The sequence below is a fragment of the Lepidochelys olivacea genome (genome assembly GCF_965140295.1).
Source record: "Lepidochelys olivacea isolate rLepOli2 genome assembly, chromosome: 22".
NCBI classification, from domain to species: Eukaryota; Metazoa; Chordata; order Testudines; family Cheloniidae; genus Lepidochelys; species Lepidochelys olivacea.
In genome coordinates this window covers 6,487,042-6,506,461 of record NC_140432.1, presented here as the reverse complement: position 1 = coordinate 6,506,461, position 19,420 = coordinate 6,487,042, and the positions used below count along the sequence as shown (strand labels likewise).

The window sequence follows — 19,420 nt, the reverse complement described above, 5'->3', positions numbered from 1 at the left end:
TCACTTGATGATTCCCTGTTCTGGTCATTCCCTCTGGGGCACCTGGCATTGGCCACCATCGGAAGACAGGATCCTGGGCTAGATGGATCTTTGGTCTGACCCAGTATGGCCGTTCTTATGTCCTTATGACCTAGCAACCAGCGCTTAAGGCAGGTGGTTTTCCTTCCCCAGTTAAAAAACTTGGCTGTAGGCTCTGGGGTTAAGCCGGCAGACCTACTACATCGTAGTGATGCTACTATAATCCCTCATGGGATTTTCAAAGACACCTAAGCAGGGTACAAGCCTAACTCCCATTGACCATTCTAACCGTGGGAGTTAGGCACGTAACCTGTTTAGACATTTTGAAAGCTCCACTAGGCGCCTCGCTGCATTTTTAGGCACCTAAGGCCCTTTGTAAATCTGGCCCTCTGTTCCCAAGTGACACAGGAGGCACGTCCCGGGGACGGGTTCTGCTCCTAGGCTGCCTGCATGGCACATTCGCTCTGTGTGACTGGAACTGATGCGCCCAGGCTCGCGAAGGAGGCATGGAGAGCCGCGTGCAGGCAGTCGCCGAGCCTGGGGTGGATCGTACGGTCTGCGGGACACAGACACCCCTGGCCATTGGCGCTCGCAGCCCTTGCCAGCTTTCTTTGCATCTGGCTCGTTCAGTCTCCACCCCACAAGCCAACGGGGAGGAATTAGTGTAAATCGTCCCCTAATGAAGGCAGGCGATGAGGAATGGGAATAGCTGCTCAAGCAAGGCTGCCACTGCACTCCCTGCACGACCCCATCACAGGGCCTTATTACCGAGAGCGAGAAATAACGAGGGCTGCGAACAGCCTGTGGGGCTTTCGCCTCTAGGGCGAGCAAGAGACAGGGTGCCTCTTGCATTGTGCAAGAGCTCTCTCTGCTGGCCGCCCACAGGGCGCCTGAGATGGGAGAGAATTCGGAACGGAACGGGAAGGACAGCTTAGCACCGTGCGGGAACTGCCTTAGAGAGGGAAAGTGAGGGTCTCTTACAGTTTGTGTCAATGATGCCACTGTGGGCTTGGAGAGAGCTGGGGAGCGCTGTGTCCACCGTGCAGATCCCCAGGATTTGTGTCACACCGCTCAGCAGAAGCAGCACAGCCCTGATGTGTATCCCTACAAGCCCCACTGAAAGGAAACAGTCTGGCCTGAAAGCAGAGCTTTTGGTCCCCATACAGGATCTTTGGTCTGCACTGTGTCCGTGATGCAGATCTCTGCTGCCCTGAAGGTTTGATCTGAGATCTCTCTCTCTCTCTGGAGAAGAGTGCATCTGTAACATAGCATCTCTGATAGCCGTCCTCCCCCCGCAAAAAAAAAACCTTCCCTGGGGGGGATACTGTGCTGGTTGCTCTTCATTAGCGTCACACAATATTTCCTGCTGTGGAGTCCCCCTGCATGTGGAAGAAGGTAGGGGGAAGTCAGCCAGGTTTCACCCCTTCTTCTCTCTTTCAGGCCCTCCCATAATTTCGAGCACTCAGACGCAGCACGCCCTGCATGGGGAAAAGGGACAGATCAAGTGTTTCATCCGCAGCACCCCTCCGCCAGACAGAATCGTGAGTAGGCCCGTCCCTATCCCCATACTGAATGAGCTTGTACAGCGGGAGAGAGACTGCTGCCCCTCCTGTCGTAGCACCTGGCCAGCCCTGTGCTAGATAATGAGGTTCGGTTTGTGGGCCACACTCTAATCCTGTGTGAATTCATTAAAGGAGAAATCCTGGTGGCATTTAATCACCTTGGTAATAAGCAAAGCACTTCGGAGCCCCAGGCAGTGGTTCTGCACTTTTGACTGGCTGGGAAATTCACAAGGTTTTGCAAAGCCAGAAATGAAGCATGTTCTGTAACCAGGGGATGAAAAAGCCCTTGGCTGCTTATGGAAAAAGGTTCTGGTGGAGCCCTGCATCCCATACACTGGGAAACTGGGCTGCTCCTTCTTTGAGTATACTGTACCCAGGTTCAAGACCTGAGGAAGAGCTCCGTGTAGCTCCAGAGCTTGTCTCTCTCCCCAACAGGAGCTGATCCAATAAAAGAGATTCCCTCCCCCAGCTTAAAAAGAACAGGAGGACTTGTGGCACCTTAGAGACTAACAAATTTATTAGAGCATAAGCTTTCGTGGGCTACAGCCCACTTTGTCTCTCTAATACTAAACCCAGTGTTGTGAAAGGAAAACACCTTCCTCCAGCCTTTAAATCACAGCACCTGGGCACGGAACAGCCCAGCCTCCCTCACATGTACACGCCTTCAAACATGGAATAACTCGCACACCTGCACCCAAGCATGGAACAACCTAGCTGCATGCTTTCAGGCTGTTCCCCAGAGCTGGTCAAAGGTGAGCAGCACAGTCGGAACCTCAAATGGCTGTTCGGTTCAACCACATCCTTGCAGTTTTCTGTGCAGGGCATTTGTGGCCGTGGGTGGTTGTTGGGATGAAGGCTGTGCTTCACATAAACACCCACGGTCACATGTGCTCAAAGGAATTGATGCATGAATATAGAATCATAGAATATCAGGGTTGGAAGGGACCTCTGGAGGCCATCTAGTCCAACCCCCTGCCCAGAGCAGGACCAATCCCAACTAAATCATCCCAGCCAGGGCTTTACCAAGCCTGACCTTAAACATCCGGAGGCAGAGACCAGGAATGAGAGCCAAGGGTCGGAGCCGGAGTCAGGGACCAGGAATCAGAGCCAAGGGTCAGAGCCGGAGGTAGGGACTAGGAATCAGAGCAGAGGCGGGAACAAGCAGGGGAGCAGGACTGGGCAGGCCAGGAGGAGCAAGGCTGGGAGCAAGGCAGGATCAGGGCTGGAGCAAGGCTAGGAAAAGGGCAAGCACAGAAGAGGTTGCAGATGCGGGCATGTCCACTGAGCAGCCAGTGATCAGTGGTTGCTGTTGGGTTTAAGAGCAGGCTGTCTGACTTCCTCAGACAATCAGGTGGTCCAGCTGCTGCGCTCATAGGCTGGAGACCGGGCCAGCGCTGCTGCCAGACCTCATTCCTGAAACCCCCCAGCGGCTGGCATTTGCTCACATAAACTGGTTGGCAGAAATCAGGATGGCATCACATACGATTTGTGACCAAACAGTGTAAACTAGCCAGAGAAGGGAGGCTGGTGCAGTGGTGAGACAGCTAGAGTCACAAAGGGACTTTGCCCAGCTCCAGGATGGGGCTCATGGCTGAGAATGCCAAGTGGAGACAGGTGCTTGCTTCCAGCCTCTCATTCAGGCACCTAAGGCCCAGACCAGGGAGTTAGGCACCTAAATGTCATTGTGAATCTGGACCGTAAGCCCCACCCTTTTCCTCTGCATTTCACTCCTGGTTGGCTCCGGCAGCTCCCCGCTCAGCGTGCTGGCTTCTGAGAATCCTTTTCTTAGACACCTAACTTGCCCCCCGACACACACACCCCTCACAATGCATGGGGAGCCTGGCCATCTGACTCAGAGCTGAGAGTTCCACTGGGCAGCAGGGTATCTAAATCCCTTTGTGAATCTAGCCTTTAGTCTCTCTGGGGCTCAGTTCCCCATCCACACAATGGGGATAATCATACAGCCCTGCTGCACAGGGGCGCTGTGGATGCTCCGATGCTGTAGTTCTGGGGGTCATCGAAGCACCGAGTGTAGCAAACTGTTACTTGCAGTGAACAGTTTGACCAGGTCTTTGATCGCATTCACACCCACCCCAGCACAGAATGCCTCCACAGCTCCTAAAGCACCAGCATGAAGCTGCCACTGCAGCAATTGTAAAGATCTAGGCTGTGGGGCTCCATATTCGTCCCCGCTCGTTGAGCCCAGACAGAGAGACACAGGTTACAAGTCAGGAATATTTGCTAATATTCAGGGCCAGTGCTACAAACTGCACCTGGGATCAGAAAATCCAGCTCCCAGGGATCCTTCTGTCCCGGCCCAGGAAAGAGTCTGAAGGCTGGAGTGAGCTGGCAGCTGGGTTGATGATGCATGGAGCAGAATAGAATCCTGCCATGTCCCCCACATTGAACATGAATGCATTTTTACAGCATTTTAATCATTCCAGTCTCAAGCCAAGCTGTCTGTTCAGTTTCCCCAGTATAGCAAACACAGGGCCTATTGTAATCCTCTACACCACTTACCCTTAGAACTGGACAAGAAGTGCCCGATCTGGGTATCTTGCTGATTGGCTTCTGAATTTGTGCTTCAGTTTGCACCTAGAAACAACTGCATTTGAAATTTAGTGGCTGCAGTTTAGCCACTGGCACGTCAATGTCCAGAGTGGAATTTTCCAAAGCACCTAAGTGACTTAGGAGCACAGGTTCCTGTGTCTTTCAGTGGGACTCATGTTCCTAAATCTCATAAATGCTTTTGAAAGTCCGCCCCTAACTGACTCCCCTTGCACATTAGACATCCTCAGGCTACAGTCTGTGCCCACCGTTATCTAGGGGTGCACACCCCAGGCCAAGTTGAGGCTCTTCTAAAAGAATTAGGCCCTAAATGAACAAAACTAACCCCTCTTGTTGATTTGCAGGCCTGGTCCTGGAAGGAGAACGTGCTGGAGTCTGGGACCTCAGGGCGCTATACAGTGGAGACAGTCAGCACAGAGGAAGGCGTCATCTCGACACTGACCATCAGCAACATCGTCCGAGCTGATTTCCAGACCATTTACAACTGTACTGCCTGGAACAGCTTCGGCTCAGACACTGAGATCATCCGGCTGAAAGAACAAGGTGGGAGCCACAGACACGGTGCTTAGAAACCAGCAGCAGCTCCTGGGCGTTGGGAATTAGCAGCTGGCTGTTCCAGAAGACCGGGGAGGTGCTATGATATCCAGGAGACATGTCAAAGGGTAACTGGGATGTTTTTTAGGAAGACACTGGGAAGGCTTGTTGGATGGCCCTAGCTCCCAAAGCTTTATGTCTCTGGGAGATGGGAAACGCTCTGCAGAGCCGATGCCAGCTGCACAGTGTGACGGCTGGGAGGTGTCACTAGCTTTTTGTGTGGCTCACTCGGTCTGAGTAGTCTGTAAACGCCCTTGCCACTCATTGAAGTCAAGGGGTGTTGGCTCAGGGCTGAGCCCTCTCAAGTGAAGCAGACGTGGAAGGGTAAAGGCCATTGGGAGTTAATTGACGTGTGCGCTGCTCAGAAGCCCCTGTTCCACCACACACTGCAGTGCTGTTGCTGAGGACTGGAGGAGGCTACATGCTCCAGTGACCGTCCACGTAAGAGGGCCCAAAGCACAAATCTGTTGCAGTGGCAGAGCCTGCTAACGAAACCTGGTCAGCAATTCTCACTGAGTCCATGCGATGCAAGCTGACAGCATCTCGTTGCTCTGCGAAGCAGGACACAGACCCAAGTGGGCCAGCTTGGTGTTCGAAGCTTCAAGCAGAGTGCCCATCGGAGATGCAAGTTTTGGGAGGGCTGGACAGATGGAACCCATGGCAGCCAGAGTGGAAGGGAAGGGCAGCTCCTAGAAAGGGTTAAGCAGCTCTCTGAGTAATTCTGGGGCAGTGTGGGGGCTTCCACGCTGGGGGCTCTGCCTTTGTAGAGAATGTTTTGCTCCTGGAGGGACTCCAGTTCTAGTCTATGTTATTAAATGCCCAGGCAGGCAGGTGGATTGTTCTCATTAAGCTCTGATTTATATGGGCAAGGCTGCCATCCAGATTAAATCAGAGCTAAATGAACCCCTCAAAATTGGCCTCGCACTTCTTCCAATGCAAACAGACCGTGTTTTTTCCGATCGTCTGCCAATCAGAGCCTGTGCATGGCAATGAGGTGAGTTCCTAGTGGACAGAACCAACAAACTGGGTCCCAGTGGGCAGCTCTGCAGGGCAATGGGTCTGGGTCCCAGCCCATGCCACTGCATGGGGTGGAGCTGGACACCAGTGGGTGTGGGCAACCATGCAGGACTCTTTAGTTGGGTCCTGCAAGGGCACTGTTGACTCTGCTGGAGATGGAGAAGGGGCCTAGCAGGTGACATGGCAGTGGAGTTAGATCCCTGCCCAGGGGAGTGATTCCCAGTGGTTGAACCTATAGGAAAGCAGAACTGAATCCTAGTGGTTGTCCCTGCTGTACAACGGTGCCGAATCCATGAGGTGGGGTCTCTACACTACTCTGAAGTCATATCCCAGCAATCTGCAGCGTAGTCCCAGATGGTAGCTCCCGGTCCCCACGCAGTGGAACCTCAGACTAGGGTGGTAGAGAATATCTATTTCAGGGGAACGCCCATGCACCATTGCATCCTCCAGCAGCAAAGAGCCTGCCCGCTCAGAGATACTGACGTGTGCACTTGGGCTTGGCAAGGCTGTAGACGCTTGCTTTATTTTCAAACAGGTACGGAAATGAAATCAGGAGCTGGTATGGAAGCAGGTATGGAATCATGAGCTGAAGGTGAATATGTGACTTGCCCCCAGCTGCGTTTTCACACCTTAGCATTCAGCAGCCTCCTTCTAGCTTTACCTTTCCTGAGACAGACAGCGGGAGGGCAGGAAGAGATCTCTCAAAGGCTCTGAGAGACGGCATGCACCAGTGAACAGGAGCCCTGGATTCTAATCCCAGCTCTGCATGTGACCTCTTGGTGCCTCGGTTTCCCCATCTGTTAATACTTAGACCCTTTTGCAAAGTGCTGTGGAGTTTACAGACTAGATGCTCTGTATAAATGCTAAGTATTATTATGGGGAAACACACAGACAAACCAGTGAATTTCAAGAGGGGCAATGAACTTCCAGCCATCTTTCCCCACCTTAGTGGGAGGGAGTTAGCCACTGTCAGCATTAGGTGGGACAGGAATGGACCTGAAACGGGGCAGACAGTTGCAGGATGCATTGCCTTTGTCACAAACTGTTGTTAGCTGTATTTCTCATCTCCCTGAACCACAGCACCCTCCATGAAGCCTGGATTAGGCTTCCCAGGGGACTGGAGCTGATGAGTCAGCAAATTGCAGCACTGGGCTCTTTGTCAGCTCTGTTCACTGTTACTCTGGCCCACCCATTACCATCCCTGGCCACCTGACCATCTCATTGTGCCTTTCCATTGTAAGTGACTGTGTCTTCCATCCCAGGAGAGCCCTTGGCGTTATCTCTGCCAGGAGCCAGCTTTTCCCATTCCCTGTGTCATGCTCCATCCGCTGCTGGCCACATCACTCGTCCAGGACCAAGCCCTATCATTAAGAGTCCCTCACTTGCCTCTGGATCTCACTCCCTGCTCCCTTGATGATGAACTGGGAATTGGTCCTGCTTCGAGCAGGGGGTTGGACTAGATGACCTTCAGGGGTCCCTTCCAACCCTGATATTCTATGATTCTATGAACTAGCAGGCATTGACAGTGTCTCCAGGCTCCCATCTCTCCACTCACCTGGCGTTGCTTGTTTCTCTAAGACGAACAAGTAATTGCAGAAGCTCTGTGATGTCTGCTCTTCACGATGAGTTTTCATCGTCTGCTTGAGCTTTGCCTAGCACAAGATTTCCCATTCAGGTTGCTCAAAGAAGTGGGTGACCAAACCTCTCTTCTGATTCTCCCTGGATGTCCATGGCTCACCCCTTACCTCTCATCTTTCTAATCAGTTGACCTTCCTGTGCATTGTGGCTTGTATCAACCCACTCACGAGCTCTAATGGACGCCGTCCATCTAAGCGAAGGCACAAGCCTTCTCAGTGAAGGCACAAAGAAGGGCACGGTGTATGCCATAGAACATGGCGAGATGTGTCTGTGGTATTAGCAGGATCCATTCAAAGGTGGCTTGGTGCAATGTTCCAAAGACTGGCTTCAGGGAGACGAGTTTGTAATAACTCTGAAGAGTTTGCTCAAACTTGAAACCTCGTTTGGTAAAACTGCTGCACGCAGAATGCAAGGGTGCCCGTTGGATACTGGGGGTAGCGAAGTGCGGGCTGCACGCACAGCAGATCTGGTGAGCGATAGGTGACTGGGCTAATAGGTTATCTCTGCACTGACCACCAGCAGGCAGAGTTGTCTGGAAGCAGAATGGTAGAGAAGTGGCAAAAGAGAGGGTGAAGGCTCCAGCAGCCATATTTAGGGACTCACTCTAAAGAAGGAAGCAGGGCTTGGGAAATTGAGTGTAGGGCATATGAGGAAGGCTCACAGATGCTACCTGCCCATTAAGCTGGCTTCAGCAGCTTAAAGTAGCCATCTCCGATTCTACACAGGAGGCACGGAGGCTATAGAGCGCCACCGGCGGCTGGGTTGGGAGCCATCTGGAGCCCTTGACACAGCAAGTTACCCAGAAGGAACAGTGTCTAGCAAAGTGGTGAGATTTGCAGACACTGTGACTGTCCAGCAAGGGGCATGTTAGCGATGCCAAAGGTAAACTAGGGTTAAGAGGAGCGCTCCTCTCCAATATGCTTGCAATACAGTTTGGAAGGCTAGAAGTCTGGGAGTAAATCTGACTGATCCAAGTCGAGGTAGGGATCTGCTGTAGATGGGGACAAGCTGGGTGTAATGTTCTCTGGGGCAGGTCCCTCTCAGCATTCTTGGACAGGATGTTAGAACAACCAGCAGGGAAGTTGTACACCAAATTTTGATGCATGCTGGGATATGATATTAGGGGGTGTTCTTTCCTGGCAAAGAGTGTCATGGCCTTCTCTTGTGGCTGATCCACAAGAGGATGACAGCCTACTACTGCTACTGACAAATGGAGCTTTACTGCTTTAGCTCGAGTAGTAGAGGACTGTGCTTTGATGCTGAAGGGCCTGGTTCAACCTGTAACGCTGACACCTGCAACGGGATGGTTACATTCAGTGACTTCAGCTGCAAGCATTGAGCCCAGCTGGACACATTCAGTAAAGTTGCTAGTCCTTGACCTTAACACTGTATTCATTCAAAGCCCTCAGAGATGATCTCAGATACAATTTTGTGGTGTAGAGCTGGCTGAAAATGTTTGCAAACATCCATTCAAATAGTGACTGTGAACATGCACTCATGGATGGGCCTCGCCACCCCTTTGTAGTCCTTTCTATGAGCTTTGAGAAAGGTTTTATAGGCAAAAATATTTGCCAGAAGTGTCCTGGGGGCTCATGTGAATATGCATCTGCACAAGGAGTGTTGCTGGCAATGTTCACACAGTCATTGGGGAAGCTCTTTGCAGGTTTGGCAGTCATCCAGGCAGGGAGCAGAAACAGTACCATGTGAATGAAGTGGCCAGTCACATGGCATGAATAGCAAATTACATATACACGCATTAACACTCCAGGGGCTGAAATGCATTGTCATAAACCATGCACTGATTCATTTCAAACAACCACCTAAATAACGAAGATTAAATCTGTCTGCGGATAATCCACAAACAGAAGAAACAGGCTAAATCCACCAAGTAAATTGCTTGTCCAGCCCTACTGAGGGCAAAAGAAAACAGGGGAATACACCTGTGATAGCTGGTGTATGCTCTAAAACACTGAATGAGCTAAGGACCCTTGAAGTAGCCACAACTAGTTGTCCTTAAAAATGTAGATGGGATCAGTAACTGCTAGGTTTTTTCTCATGGGCATTTCTATAACAGTATTGCCCTACCGCCTTATCACTCAAAGACATGCGGGAGCAATCTATAGAAACCAGTGTCCATGGTGAATAGTGCGTGTCTCTCCCCTAATCCCTTGGCTGCCCTGAATGGCCTCTTGTATTATGCACCCCCATGGCCCTGCCAGGGCCAGCCTAGACTGGAAGTTGGAGGGAACTGTCCGCCCTCATGTGGTCTGAGAACTACAACAAATGCCTGCGGCAGCCAGTAAATACAAGTATACATCAGTGAGACAGGACAACCCTGCCTGGAAATCTCCTTCTGCCCTCTTTACTTCTACAGGGAGGAGAGTGAAATATACAAAGGTGTCCAAGGATTCGGAACAGATGGAGGCTTGACCTTGATCCACTCCTAGACTAGCAGTAACTGCGTGGGCCACTGGAAAGATCATTTCCCTGCTAAACATGCAGTAAGGTCTCGGCTTTGACCTTTGACCCAGATCAGTCAGAGGAGAACCCCTCCGACACTCTTAGTGGATGCTTGCTCTTGCCCTAAGTCACTTCCCTTGGGTTTCCAGGAAGGTCTGTTGTTCAATCTCATGTCCTCACTGTGTATATCGATTTTTACATCAAGATTGGATGTTTTCCTAAAAGATCTGCTCTAGTTCAAACAGGAATTAATTCAGGGAAGACCTCTGGCCTCTGTTACACAGGAGGTCAGACTAGGTGATCACAGTGGTCCATTCTGGTTTTATAATCTATGGATCTGTGTCCACCAGTATTAACAATCTCCATTTGCACAGACGAGTGAAGCATGGGGACATTTTTTTTTCTCTAGACTTCCTAGAAAAGTGTTCATTTACAAGGCAGACCCACATGAGCAGAACCAATTTGCATCTAGAAAGTAACTTATTTTCACTGACTAATCCCTCCGCTTCTTGAGAAGGGAGGGCTGTGAGAATTAGCTTCCACTCTATGCCGCCACCAGAAGTTCAAGATGAACTAGGGATGGGCAAAGATCTTTTTGCCTAACTCTGAGCCCACTGGAATGCCGTGGGTTTGAAAGTTCAGCCTGAACTTGGGTTAGTGGCACTGGGGCCCTGGTATTGGGTGTTGATCCCTTTGGATGAGACTGAGGGCAGGTCTACCCTTAAAATGCTGCATTGGCACGGCTGCGGTGCTTTAGTGAAGACACTGTGCTGAGGGGAGAGCGTCTCCCGTTGGCTTAGCTAATCCACCTGCATGAGAGGGGCTGCCTGCCTGGGGTGGTAAGGTCAGGATAACTGTCACTAAGGGGTGTGGATTTTTCACAGCCCTAAGCAACATAATTATACCAAAGTCATACCCGTAGTGTAGATCTGGCCTGAGCAAAGGAATAGAGAGGGAAAGAGACAGATCCTCATGATATCAATGGATTGCACACCCATTGTGATGGTACCATAGCCCAGGACAGAGTAAACAGGCCAATAGAATGTGTCCACATGAGAAAGTGGCACTAACTGGACTTCAGGTGTGTATTGAAACCGATTTAGCTTGCAGTTATTTAAACCAAAGTCATGCAAACTACTAGGTGGACACTGATTTGGGTTTAAAAGTGGCGTGTATTGATTTAGATTAAGTCTATTGCAAATCGGTTTTATCCAAACCAAAATGAATTATTCCTAAACCGAACTCAGAGGGGAGGAGGTGTGCACAGTTTAGATTGTCTTCACTACAAATTCAGCTCGGTCTGAACTACAGATTTTTCCCCTTGCCATGCTCCCCATTCATACAGCCCCACGCCTCTGTCATTGCCCCATGAGGAAGCTGCGCTGAGCTTCAGAGCAGAGCCCAGGGTTGCTGATAACATGTATTGCAGTGGAGACACGCAGCCATGAGTAGCCCTAAAAATTGAGACACGATGGTCCACCACTCCCATCCCATAAACTCCTGGTCGGAAGTGGACTATCAATCTGGCCCTGCTAAGCTTCGTGCTTGCAGTTTCTCCAGGTTCCCCCCCATCTCCTGTGTTTGAGACAGTAGAACAGCATGGTGGTGCATTTACAGATGGGGCTACCCTGGGTCAATTTACCATATTACTGTTTACCCCATGCAACTCTCTCATGTCACCACCATAAGCTTGGGGAGATTTGACCAGTCCTCAAACAGAGCACAGTTTAGCTACAGTTTAACTCACTTCTGGAGGCAATGAGAGCGCTAGGTTTAGATTAGAGGAAAAGGTGTTTTGTGAGCCCAGGCCACGTTCTCCAAACCCAAACGGCACCTGCAAGTGTCTCAAACCCTCAGCCTCGGCGCAGCAGCTGATTTATGCAGGGAGCACTAAGAATTTCCAGTGGGTGATCGTCACTGTGTTCCTGTAATAACGGCAGACAGCGGTGACTGGGGAAAGCCCCCAGGAGGGCACGCACAAAAGAGTCAAGGTTCAGCGAGAAGGAATCATTCCCGGTGGCACTGTGGCATTTCATATATTCATTCTCTCTCCGTGATTCCAGATCAAATTGGCTCATTTGCCAAGTCGAAGGGCCTTGTTTCCCTAACCGCTCCTCACATCAGCAGCAAGGAAAACTAACCCCACGGCTGGAGCGGAGCTGAGCATTCGGCTGCTGATGCCCGAGGCAGAAGAGAACCCAGATCACTGCCCCGTAGCTGATCCGGCTCCTGTGCAGTTAACAAATGTAACCATCTCTGTGCTAGTAAAGGCAGCTGGGAGCAGCTACAGAGTAGAAAGGGTCAGTCTTAAAGTCACCTGGATCCCAAGGGGCCCCATCGATCCTCCCAGGCCAGCCAATAGGGAGGAAGGATGGCCCAGTGGTTAAGTTGCTAAACTAGGACGAATAGACCTGGCTTCAAGACCTTGCTCGGCCACAGGCTTATTATCTCCTTGGGCAAGTTCCGTAGTTTCTCTGAGCATCAGCACCCCGTCTGTACAATGGGGTGAAGTACAGTAGCTCAGCTACCACAGAAGTGGGGGGCTCTGTAAGTCACTAATAGAACAGGGAATCCTGGGAACCAGCCCTCCGGCTTTCACAAGCTTCTTACAGTGGATGCATATGTGGCATTCACAACACCCTGTAAACGTGGCCCTGCTTTGCCCTCTGTCACCAGGCTGTGGAGCCTGCTGTTGGCTATTGCACAACATTGAGACCCTCAGGGCTCCAGCTGGGGTTTTGAATGCCTGTCTCAAATCCTCAGCATTTGGTGAGGGCACCGGTCGGATCTGGGGTTCATTTGCAAACGTTAGACCCAGATCCCCCCTAGGTTTGCGAGGGGCATACATAAGAACATAAGAATGGCCATACTGGGTCAGACTAAAGATTCTTCTAGCCTAGTATCCTGTCTTCCGACAGTGGCCAATGCCAGGTGCCCCAGAGGGAATGAACAGAACAGGGAATCATCAAGTGATCCATCCCCTGTCACCCATTCCCAGCTTCTGGCAAAGAGAGGCTAGGGACACCTTCCCTGCCCATCCTGGTTAATAGCCATTGATGGACCTATCCTCCATGAATGTATCTAGTTCTTTTTTGAACCCTGTTATAGTCTTTGCCAGAGGATGTTGTGAAGACCAAGAGTTCCACAGGTTGACTGTGCGTTGTGTGAAGAAATACTTCCTTTTGTTTGTTTTAAACCTGCTGCCTATTAACTTCATTTGGTGCCCTCTAGTTCTTGTGTTATGAGAAAATAACACTTCCTTATTTACTTTCTCCACACCAGTCATAATTTTTAGACCTCTATCATATCCCCCCTTAGTTGTCTCTTGTCCAAGCTGAAAAGTCCTAGTCTTATTTATCTCGCCTCATATGGAAGCTGTTCCATACCCCTAATCATTTCTGTTGCCCTTTTCTGAACCTTTTCCAATTCCAATATATCTTTTTTGAGATGGGGTGACCACATCTGCAAGCAGTATTCAAGATGTGGGCGTACCATGGATTTACAGAGAGGCAATGTGCTATTTTCTGTCTTATTATCTATCCCTTTCCTAATTATTCCCAACATTCTGTTCGCCTTTTTGACTGCCGCTGCACATTGAGTGGATGTTTTCAGGGAACTATCCACAAGTGACTCCAAGATCTCTTTCTTGGGTGGTAACAGCTAATTTAGACCCCATCATTTTATATGTATAGTTGGGATTATGTTTTCCAGTGGGCATTACTTTTCATTTATCAACATTGAATTTAATCTGCCATTTTATGAGATCCTTTTGTAGCTCTTCGCAGTCTGCTTTGGACTTAACTATCTTGAGTAATTTTGTATCATCTGCAAATTTTGCCACCTCACTGTTTACCTGTTTTTCCAGATAATTTATGAATATGTTGAATAGGACTGGCCCAGTACAGACTCCTGGGGGACACCACTATTTACCTCTCTCCATTCTGAAGACTGACCATTTATCCCTGCCCTTTGTTTCCTATCTTTTAACCAGTTACCAATCCATGAGAGCACCTTCCCTCTTATCCCAGGACAGCTTACTTTGCTTAAGAGCCTTTGGTGAGGGACCTTGGCAGAGGCTTTTTGAAAATCTAAGTACACTGTATCCGCTGGATTCCCCCTAGTCCACATGCTTGTTGACCCTCTCAAAGAATTCTAGTAGATTGGTGAGGCGTGATTTCCTTTTACAAAAACCACATTGACTCTTAGATTTATCAGATTTATCATCTAAAAAGAATGGCTCATGTTTGGGAATCCCTCTCACATCCTCAGCCATGAAGACCAATGCAAAGAATTCGTTTAGTTTCTCCGCAATGGCCTTATCATCCTTGAGTGCTTCTTTAGCGTCTCAATCGTCCAGTGCCCCTACTGGTTGTTTAGCAGGCTTCTTGCTTCTGATGTACTTAAAAACAAATTTGCTATTACTTTTTGAGTCTTTGGCTAGCTGTTCTTCACATTCTTTTTTGGCCTTCCTAATTATATTTTTACACTACATTTGCCAGAGTTTATCCTCCTTTCTATTTACCTCATTGGGATTTAACTTCCACTTTTTAAAAGATGCCTTTTGTGCCTGTCACTGCTTCTTTTACTTTGTTGATTAGCCATGGTGGCACATTTTTGGTTCTCTTACTATGTTTTTTATTTGGGGTATACATTTAAATTGAGTCTCTATTAGGGTGTCTTTAAAAAGTTTCCATGCAGCGCACAGGGATTTCACTTTTGGTGCTGCACCTTTTAATTTCCGTTTAACCTACCCCCTCACTTTTGTGTCATTCCCCTTTCTGAAATTAAATGCTACAGTGTTGGGCTGCTGTGATGCTTTCACCACCACAGGGATGTTAAATTTCATTATATTACGGTCACTAGTACCAAGCGGTCCAGCTACATTCACCTCTTGGACCAGATCCTGAGCTCCACTTACGTTCAAATCAAGAATTGCCTCTCCTCTGGTGGGTTCCAGGACTAGCTGCTCCAAGAAGCAGTTATTTAAGGTGTCAAGAAACTTTATCTCTGCATCCCGTCCTGAAGTGACAGGTACCTAGTCAATATGGGGATAGTTGAAATCCCACATTATTATTGAGTTTTTTATTTTTATAACCTCTCTAATCTCCCTAAGCATTTCACAGTCGCTATCCCCATCCTGCTCAGGTGGTCAGTAATATATCCCTACTGCTATATTCTTATTATTCAAGCATGGAATTACTATCATAGAGAGTCTATGGTATAATTTGGTTCATTTAAGATTTTTACTTCATGTGATTCTACTCTTTCTTTCACATATAGTGCCAGTCCCCTACCAGCATGACCTTTACTGTCCTTCCGATATATTTTGTACCCTGGTATTACTGTGTCTCATTGATTTTCCTCATTCTACCAAGTTTCCATGATGCCTATTATATCAATATGCTCATTTAACACGAGGCACTTTAGTTCACCCATCTTATTATTTAGACTTCTAGCATTTATATATAAGCACTTTAAAAACTTGTCATTTTTTAGCTGTCTGCCATTACATGATGTAATTGAATGGGACTCTTCTTCGTTTGACTGTTTCTCATCAGATCCTACCTGTATTTTATCATCTTCCATCCTCTCCTCCTTACTAGGATGTAGAGAATCTCCTTTAATAGATTCTCCTCTAAGGGATGTCTCTGTCTGAACCATGTGCTCCTCCGCACCTGTCGGCTTTCCCTCAGCCCTTAGTTTAAAAACTGCTCTACGACCTTTTTAATTTTAAGTACCAGCAATCTGGTTCCATTTTGGTTTAGGTGGAACCCATCCTTCCTGTATAGATCTCTCTTTCCCAAAAGTTTCCCCAGTTCCTAATAAACGTAGGGAAGGATGTGCTGAAGCCATAGTTTGGTTGATCCCATCTCTAAAAATAACAAGAAGAAAGTGACATAAATCTGATTCCGGCTTCACCGTTTCGTTCTTGCAGTAATTCCTGGGCTGCCTTCCTTGTCTTAGTCCCCTCTGCTTGCCTTCTACTGCTCTTTGGCAGTAATGGGTAGCTAGTATCTAAAATGGAACAAGCCCAGTTAAGTTAGCAGCACGCACAGCGTCTTTTGCCATGAGGGCAGAGAGATCTCTGGCGGTGCAGTCCCCAGAATGAGACGGATCAGTCGTCATTTAGAAAGGCGCTTTGATGGTGCAGCATGATGCAACTCCTGAAGAAATGGATCTCACTGCAAGGCTGTGGACTCTGCCATTTACCCGCTATTTAGATGAGCCCTTACCCAAAACCCATTGACGTCAGTGGGAGTCTTTCCTCTGCCTTCAGTGAGGTTTGGGTCAGACCTGGGCAGCATTAAATGTAGACAACTAGAAATAATTGTGTTAAATAATGGCAATATTAACAGGGGCTAGTCAGTAGAAGTGATTGGGTGAGATTTGCCAGGGGATCACAAGATTGTTGGGACCGACTTACAAACTTCCCTAAAAATGATTTTTTTTTTCTGTTGCAAAATGTGGTCTGGCACGACTTCCAAAAATCAGCTTTGCAGGCTGAAAATCCCAATGGGGATCTAAAAAACAAATTCATCATGGGCATAAATACGCGAGCATGGAGCACCCTCTCCCTGATCACTCCACCAGCTCCGCTGTTCCAATCTGGAGCCCAGCCGAGGCACCTTCATCTCGAGTTGCAGCACCCTGCTCTTCTAATCTTAGCCTCCCAACACAGCTCAGCCAATGCAGCTGACCTGTATGTTTCGGAGGAGTCTTTGGAATCCCACCCCCTTCCCCATTTAGAGCAGAGCAACGGAGCTATCCAAGGGCCAGCTAAGCGAGTCATACTTGTACATGTCTCCTCTCTGACACCCTGTGTCCTCCTGAGGACAGTCAAGTTACAGTCAAGCTCATTTGTGTGCACTATGCGTCATCAACCCGGTTCAAGACCAGCATAGTTATTGGGCAGGAGAGCCTAAGAAGCCAGTGCGCAAACCCAACACTCGCCAGGAGCGGAGTTATGGCAGCCAGGGCGGTTAGGCAGTAGGGCAGGGGAAGGTGGTACTCAGACACTTCTGCACTTCATTGGCTCCCTCGTTCCTCTTGCAGAGTCAGTGCCGATGGCGGTGATCATAGGCGTCGCTGTGGGAGCCGGCGTGGCATTCCTGGTGCTGATGGCCACCATCGTAGCCTTCTGCTGTGCACGCTCGCAGAGAAGTAAGTGCCTTCCCTTTCTTTCATTTTAAACACAACCGCTGGGGTTGGACTGAGAGTCCTGGAAACCGAGCTCACCTGTGTATACACAGCTTCCCAGGTGCTGTCCTTCCCTTGATCTCAGGATGAAAGGGGAGTGCAAATCCATGGCCCTGCCAGGTGTATGTCTGTAGGCTGATGGGGACACCTGCCTGCTAAGAACTTGTCTGAGATCAACCAAGCCAAACAATCAATCAATGGTAACAAATTCTTTGGGTCCCTCAGCTCTGGGTTGAGTCTGTAGCAGCAACAAGTCACCTATCCCAGGGCCAGCCCCCTGAGCTAACAGACTGGGCTAAACTCTTCTCTCGGAGAGATGTTGTGCAGAGGTGGCGGCAACCTGACCTACAATCCATCAGCAGCCTAACGGCTGGCTAATCTGTTCCTAGAGCAACACTGAGGTGGCTTCATCCAGCGAAGGGTCTGCAGGCCACTGGCTGGTGCACTCCTGGGGGTCTGAGGCTTGTCTACTCTGCAGGGAATGCAGACGAACAGGGTAATTCACAAAGGAATTCCATACTGAATTCACCAGCCTGACACCGAGGCAATCTGTCTATCACATGTGGGTACAGAACATTCAACACTACTTTTCACTCCCAAGGCACCTTCCAGGAGAGGATTTGAATGCACTTTAAAAACCAGATGGGCCAAATTCTGATCTCCGTTGTGTTGATTTAAATTATAGAGTCATTCTGGCTGTCATTTGTTAAGCAACAAAACACCTCTGCTTTAGTGAGGGGGAAACTGAGGCATGGGGCAGCTGAGTGCCTTTCAACATCATACAAAGAATCAGTGACAGAGCTGGGAATGGAATCTAGGAGCCCCAGCACCCTACTCTAACCACTGGATGATACTCCCTCATGTAAAGTTTATGTCATACAGGCAGGATACAAATACTGAAGTAGTTTCGGCCTCCGAACTTGGAACGGGTGCAAAGTGTGTTCCAGATTCTATTTTTTTAGTCCACTTTGTCATTATAAAATATGCATGTTCATAATAAGAAATTCCAGTCTCTAGTGTTTGTTGGCCTAGGTTGTTATGTGCTTTGCTGCAATGGGAATATAAATTAAAATGACATAAAAGGCACAGGTAAAGGAATGAAGGGGTAAACAGCTCAGGATCATGTTGCTTCATTAAAAAAAACAGAGAAATTAAAGCATGATTGTTGGCTAAATGAAAAAGGATCAAACCATCAGGGAAAGGAGCGTGATTGTTTTGAGCATCTAAGACAGCAGTAGAGAACAAGCAATCCTTGACAGTGCTTCCCACTATAGGGACTCTGCAATAAAAACAGCCCCGCCAGAGCTGTTCATAAGCTCTTTGTTTAGTTGCCAGTGAAACACAGTTGGTTTTCCTTTTTGATTGTTTGCAAAGAAATCAAAGAGCCCCAATTCCTCCTGGACTTGGGTAACAAATGGCTGGCCTCGTACAGCAGAAACGTGTGCACTTTTAAGAGCAATAATGACGTCTGGTTTTGAACTCTCCCAAACCCCATTAGCAGCTCTTGCAGATATTAGCAAATTAAATCTTGGGCAGTCATTCATGTTGCATTTTTGTAAGTATTTCTGATGGACCAGGGATGAGCCAGTTCAGTTTCGCTGGACTCATTCAGCGACAATGTGTGATTCAAGCAGCCTGACAGAAAATGGGCCAAATTGCTGTTACCATGTCAATGGTCAGACATAATCAGCCATGCTTTTCCCCATCGCTTGTAGATAGCCACACACTGCATCATTCCAAGGAGGGAATGCATGTGGCTCATTATAGGCTTCTTCTTTGATGGAACCAGATGGTGCTGGGTTCTTTACGGGACATACACTCTCACATTAATGCGGTGATGATAGATCAGATATGCAATGGAGGTGCCAGGGCTTAGAGTGGGAAGCAACACCAGAGACTGAACGTGTCAGTTACTCAAAGGCTACGACAGTTGGAATAGCAACTGGCATGCCACTGCCTGCTCTCGCCAACCTTTGGAGTAGAATTCAGCGGTTGCCTGCTGTCTGGCTCTCTGTGCGTTGGTAGGTCTGCTTGGCCTCGTCAGCCTTATCTCTCAAAGATTCCTCGTGCCCTTCAGCAAAGGAACATCTCCACTTTTTCCTACATCCTCAAAGGTGTTTAGGCACCTTCTGCCCATTGGTTTCAATGGCACCTCTGAGGATCTGGGCTTTCGTCTCTTTGTGCCTCAGCACTCCTGTATAATGGAGATAACAGCTGTTACCCTGCCTAGCCCAGATGTGCGATCAGTGACAACGGTTACTCTGACCTCCATACCCAGTGGGGTATGGGAAAATGGGGTGGTGGTGGGAGGGGGAGGCTTGCACTGCTGCTGTGCTTAAGCGATTTTAAACTTGGGTGCTTCAGGG

General features: G+C 48.8%; 1 protein-coding gene across 2 annotated transcripts in view; it reads left to right on the top strand.

Annotated features, from left to right (window-relative positions):
• The window catches only part of KIRREL3 (kirre like nephrin family adhesion molecule 3), a 759,605-nt gene that overhangs the window by 700,251 nt on the left and 39,934 nt on the right, over nt 1-19,420 (top strand). For both annotated transcript variants that reach the window (XM_084611890.1, XM_084611891.1), the window contains 4 exons: nt 1,459-1,559; nt 4,493-4,691; nt 6,295-6,330; nt 16,911-17,018. In XM_084611890.1, the coding sequence (XP_084468016.1) occupies nt 1,459-1,559; nt 4,493-4,691; nt 6,295-6,330; nt 16,911-17,018 (444 nt within the window). The remainder of the gene's footprint in view (nt 1-1,458; nt 1,560-4,492; nt 4,692-6,294; nt 6,331-16,910; nt 17,019-19,420) is intronic.